Below are 5,874 nucleotides of genomic sequence, written 5' to 3'. Positions count from 1 at the left end.
GGCAAGTGACCTCACTCTAAACTATGGACACGTGTCCCCTGGGAAGCGAAAAGCATAGCTCCCTGGACATGTTTTCATCGCCGTCCGGAAAGCGTACTGTACCGGCAATGCTACACGTACAAACGATTTACAGGCTTTTACAGGATGGTTAATCTTGATTGGTCAATAGGTGAGCGGGGCGGCCCACCTCCCTGAAAATCAGGGGGGGAGAGGTTTGTGATTGGTTGTTAAATGGAAGGAACGTGTAAAAGCGTGTAAGTCTTTGTATGTCTAGCATTTTTGGTACTGTACTGTGACTTGACTTGTCTCTTTCCGTTCCGTTCCGTTCTCTCTCTCCGAATAAACAACGCGAGCGAGCGAGGGAGTGCCCGAGACGTCTCGGCATGCGACGTGCCCAAGATTCATTCACCGACCGAATCTACCCTGCCCTGCGTGCGAGGACTACATACGTCACGTGACACTAGTGCCGGTTTGAACGAAGCAAGTCCAGCTGACACTCATCACCGGCTGGCACTCCGCCTCCCCACTCCACTCCAGAGCTTGGATGCGATGCAACGGCGCGTCATGCTTGCGATGTCCGAGTGCAGACTACCCACTGTAACATAAATCTCGCATCATTCCATCCAAAGCCCTACTCCAACACATGGTAATAACTAATAAAGCAGAGCTGGTCTCTTATTACTCTACTCCAACACATGTTACAAAATTCCCAACCAACCAAAAAATACCAAGAAATTTCAAGAAAAAAATAAATAGGGAAACAAACAGGCTGATGCAATTCGCATTCCCGTTCCCTCTCTGCTTTACGGCCACATAAATAATAACACTACTAGTACTACTTGAGAACTCTGCTTCTTCTTCTTTATCCTACGCTGATGTTGTACAGCAGCCCCATCGGAGCAAGCCAATCGGGCTCGAGACTAGCTCAATCGAGCGGCTCGATCAGTAGCTCCAGAGCGGGACCTCGCCGGCGCCGTACCCACCGCTGGCGTTGCAGTCGTCGTCGGCTCCGTCCATGTGCGAGCCGCTCTGCCAGTCGCCGCCGGCGGCGCTCATCCCGTCGTAGTAGTAGGAATCCTGGTCCAAGTCCCCAATGCCGCCGTACCCGTACTGCATCGGGTAGTCGTCGTAGTGCACCGCCGCGGACTCGTGCATCATCGTCATCATCGGGGGCGCCGGCGCGGACGCCACGGCGGCCACGGCCGACGACGAGGCCGGCGCGGCGGGGCAGGCGGTCTCGGCGAGCGCGATGGCCGCCGCGCGGATGTCGTCGGGGGTGCGGAGCGTGGCGGGGTCGACGGCGAGCAGGGCCGCCGAGTCGGCGAAGTTGAGGCACGCGGCGCGGCCGCGCAGGGCCAGCGCGGCGACGTCGTGGGCGCGGGCCGCGGCCTCGGGGGAGGCGAAGGTGCCGAGCCAGATGCGGGACTTCTTGTTGGGCTCGCGCACCTCGCAGACCCACCGCCCGGCCGCGCCGCGCCGGCGCACGCCCCGGTACACCGGGTGCCGCGTCTCCCGGAACTTGGTGCGCCCCGCCGGCCGCTTCGGCGGCGCCGACGTCACCGTCGCGTACCCGCCCTGGCCATTGTCGTCCCCGCCGCCGCGGTAGCTGTACTGGTCCATGGCCTTGCACGAGGTGGTATATAGCTGGTGTCGATGTGTTTGTAACAATGGTGGTGAGTGAGGTGATGCTGGGTGGCTGTTTGTGTGGGTGAGCCTTGAGATGGGAGTGAGGAGATGGGGATGCATATATAGGATTCGGCGGCGGGAGGGGGGGGAGAAATCAAGGTGGGTTTGAATTGGGGGGTAGGGGCGGCGCGTGGCGGGAGATGGGGGAGTGAGGTGTGAGCTGGAAGTGTGTTGAGGGCGCGGGGAGCAGAGGCCGCGAGACGGGTGGATGGATGGACGGATGGGGAAAGCGTGTTGGCGTCACCGGAGTTTCCTTCGGCCGGGAGGGATGCATCGCGCTCGGGGAAGGCAAGCAGACCATCTGGATATCTATTTCTGGAAGGGAAGGAGGCGGGAAGGGGGGAGGGGAGGGCCACGTGGAGATGGCGACAGGGGATGCCTTTTCCGGTCCTGTGGGCGGCTGCAAATCGGTGCCGCCGCCCGTACCTTGCCACAGTGGTGCGCCATGCTCATGCTTTTATATGCCCCCTATGTTCTGAATTATTTATCTTATTAAATTTTTATAGATACAGATGTATCTAGACACGTTTAAAATACGGTAATATGAAATTAGTTTGTTTAAAAAACCAGTCGTAATTGTTATAGATGCGAAGAGACTTGGATCTACTAATACAAAGAAGATTCATCATAGCAGTAAATAAAGCATCCAAAATGTCATAAAAGTTACATTGAGGTCTCTAGACCACTCAACAACCACTGTCTATGTCACATCGTTGTCATCGCTCCCATGGAGGAGACATCCTACCTTGTCGACGGCAACCAAAAAGTCTTTGAGCATGTGCCTCTAGGGATCATCATCGCGCAGCCACAGTCATCACTGTTGAACCCTTGAACTGATCTGAAGAACCTGTCAGCAAATCTCGCCGTCGCGGGAAGAAACGCAAACATCACCGTCTTGAGGAGCCAAAAGACATCAGCCACTAGAGCCCGGTCTACACCGCCGCGGCGAACGAGCACGACGAAGATCGAATCCCGAAAGAACGACTCGAAGATATCATCTAATTTATGGTCAAAGTTTAGTGTTGACATGCGGGCGCACCTTATTCTTTGGAATGGAGTAAACTTCCTCTTGCAGTAATTTATCTATAATTTTACTTTGGGTAGCCTTTAAAATTGCATACATACATCTAAAAAATAAACTTATACTCTCTCTGTTTCTAAATATAAGTCTTTTTAGAGATTTCAATAAAGACTACATACGGATGCATATGGACATATTTAGAGTGTAGATTCACTCATTTTGTTTTCATACGTAAACCTGTATTGGACGTGAATTTTTGGGACATGCAGCCAAGCGCTGCCGTAATCCCGAGCGTCCATGTGTGCGTCGTGATTGCTATTTATTATAGGCCCAGTTGAAATACATGACACGTTAATTACCAACGTTTGCGAATACGTCACGGTATATGCACTGCCAACGGACAGGCGACATTTATAATCGTATGAATACACTTTGTCTGTTAGCGACTCACGCGCACGCCCCGTTTGATGGCATAACTGCTTGTAGCTTGCACTGTAGATCTCCTCCAAGCCGTCTCCTGTGGAAAAAGAAAAACAGAAGCAGGGGAGGAGATGGGTTCTGCACAGACAGAGATCAGGTTAGCCCATCCTAGCCATTATCTGATTATGGGGGCAAGCAAGGGATCTGTGTGCTCGGGAGGGATCACACATGCGTTGACAATGTTGATTCATCTAGGTTGTCATTTGCTACCCATACAATATGGACTCGCTCATACGTACTATTTTTTCCTGTTTGACAATGTGTGGACAGAGAACACTAGCTGCATATGTTCACCAGCTTCTTGACCGTCAGCATGTGACCCATGTCCAGGTCTTGAATGCCATCAATTTGGATGTATGGGGCTGCGTTCGCTTGATGGTGCATTTGAATTCAGCCAGGCATTTATGGTGCATGTGAAATATATATTAATGTTCCCTCCTTAGTGTGGCCGACATGTATGGACGGGAGACCTAAAGAGTTGCTCCGGGACATTGATGAACGCATGAACGACACTAGGGCATGAACATATAATAATGGTGTTGGTGTTGGAGGAGCTGATGGAGATAAAAATACTAATGCTACGGCGTAGAGGATTGAGAGAGAGAGAAAAGAAAGGACGAGGGGTATGAACTGCAGTATTGCTACGACTCTACATCCACATTTTTTTTTTGAAAAGAAGCCCTGTATCTTCATGTATGAGTTCTAGTTAGCTATGCACATGAACAGAATGGATGAACTAGAGAACAAGGATGAGCAGAATGCACGCATGAACTGGAGGTGGTGGATGAGTGAGAGAGAAGCTGCTGGATGGGGATAAAATGCAGAAGGTGGTGCAGGCTGCCGATTAACTCCGCTCACTAGTAGAAAAAGGGTCAAATGTGAAGCACATTAGTGCCGGTTTAAATTTGAGCCGGCACTAATGTGACCATTAGTGCCGGTTCCAACGGCTAGGCGGGCGGGCATCATTAGTACCGGTTCGTGGGCAACCTTTAGTACCGGTTCATGCCACAAACCGGTACTAATGAGGCTGTGTCAGGCTATGGTCAGGCTGGGGCCCCCACGAAGACCTTTAGTACCGGTTCATGCCCTGAACAGGTACTAGAGTTTCTTAGTAAGCTGATTTTTAGTCCCACCTCGCCAAGAGAGAGGCAGTATGAGCGTTTTATAAGCCGTGAGTGCATAGACAATGACGAAGAGTTGCAATGCTCACCTGCATGTTGATTAGCTGCAAGCCTTGCGGAATAGCATAGATTGCACTGAGCTATGTGCAGTGCAGTCTACACTATTCCGAATGGCTTGAAGCAAATTAACCAGCATTGCACCTCTTTTTTATATTTTTAAATAACTTATTTGAACTCCAGACTTCTTTTGTGTTCAGTATGAAGCATTCAAAGCGACGTCATCAATTTCCAATATGTTCTGACATCATTTGTTGTTTTTCGGTCATTTACCTAATTGTTTAGAGAGCTAAATGACCGTAAAATTGAAAATCACTACAAAATGAATTCTGAAATGTTGAAACTTGGCATGATATCATCATTTCACCCGCATAGCATGTGCGAAAGAGTAGAGAGGGTCACGGCAAAAACTGGACGCACTTCGTGTACAAACTGGACAAACTCTTTCGGAGTATTAGGGTTTCGGACGAGAACTCATCTGTTACACGGGCAGTTCAATGTTTTTTAAACTTATTTGAACTCCGGACTTCTTTTTGTTCAGTATGCAGCATTCAAAGCGACGTCATCAATTTCCAACATGTTCTGACATCATTTGTTGTTTTTCGGTCATTTACCTAATTGTTTAGAGAGCTAAATGACCGTGAAATTGAAAATCACTACAAAATGAATTCTGAAAATGTTGAAATTTGGCATGGTATCATCATTTCACCCGCATAGCTAGTGCGAAAGAGTAGAGAGAGTCACGGCAAAAACTGGATGCACTTCGTGTACAAACTGGATAGAAGAAAATAAATAAATAAAAGAAATAATGCAGAAAAGAAAAAAACTATACAAAAAAATTACTCAAAAATAAATAGAAGAAAATAAATAATGCAGAAAAAAAACTATATAAAAAATTACTCAAAAATAAATAGAAGAAAATAAGTAATGCAGAAAAGAAAAAAACTATATAAAAAATTTGTTGGCGCGCAGCCCAGTGGGCCTGCCAGACCTATGGTGTGCAAATGCAGGCCCAGAAGGGCCAGCAGACTCACAGGGCAACGCGCCCTAGTTAGGCCCAGAAGCCTGCTATATAGAGAAGCTCAAAGGAGCAGCCGCGGCTGGGTTTATAAACCAGTGCGGCTGCCCTTCACTCGGCGAGGTGGGACTAAACATTATGCACCGCCGGTGGCAGCGCACAACCATTAATACCGGTTGGTGGCTCCAACCGGTACTAAAGGGGGGTCTTTAGTACCGGTTCGTGGCACGAACCGGTACTAAATGAGTCGTTTCCCGCCCCTTGGCCTGGCGAAAATTGACCTTTAGTACCGGTTGGTGGCTCCAACCGGTACTAAAGACCCCTCCTATATATATGACACTTACAAAAAAATCAGTTTCATTGACCACCAGTACTTTTTCTCGATTCAACTTCTTCGCCGCGCCCGTCGCCCATCGCACGCCGCCCTCGCCGCCCCCGCCGCCCGTCACCGCCGTCGCCCACGCCACCCGTCGTCGCTGTCACCGCCGTCG

The 5,874-nt window shown here is 49.7% G+C and overlaps 1 protein-coding gene across 1 annotated transcript; it reads right to left on the bottom strand.

Moving 5' to 3' along the window:
• Nucleotides 1-650: 650 nt before the first annotated feature.
• On the bottom strand, nucleotides 651-1,712 carry LOC119330849 (dehydration-responsive element-binding protein 1C-like). Its single transcript, XM_037603977.1, has one exon. The coding sequence runs from the start codon at nucleotides 1,618-1,620 to the stop codon at nucleotides 943-945; it is 678 nt and encodes a 225-aa protein (XP_037459874.1). The 5' UTR covers nucleotides 1,621-1,712; the 3' UTR covers nucleotides 651-942.
• Nucleotides 1,713-5,874: the final 4,162 nt, after the last annotated feature.

The sequence above is a fragment of the Triticum dicoccoides genome, chromosome 7A (assembly GCF_002162155.2).
Source record: "Triticum dicoccoides isolate Atlit2015 ecotype Zavitan chromosome 7A, WEW_v2.0, whole genome shotgun sequence".
Classification (NCBI taxonomy): domain Eukaryota; kingdom Viridiplantae; phylum Streptophyta; class Magnoliopsida; order Poales; family Poaceae; genus Triticum; species Triticum dicoccoides.
The sequence above is the reverse complement of the archived record's forward strand: the minus strand, read 5'-3'. Positions and strand labels throughout refer to the sequence as shown.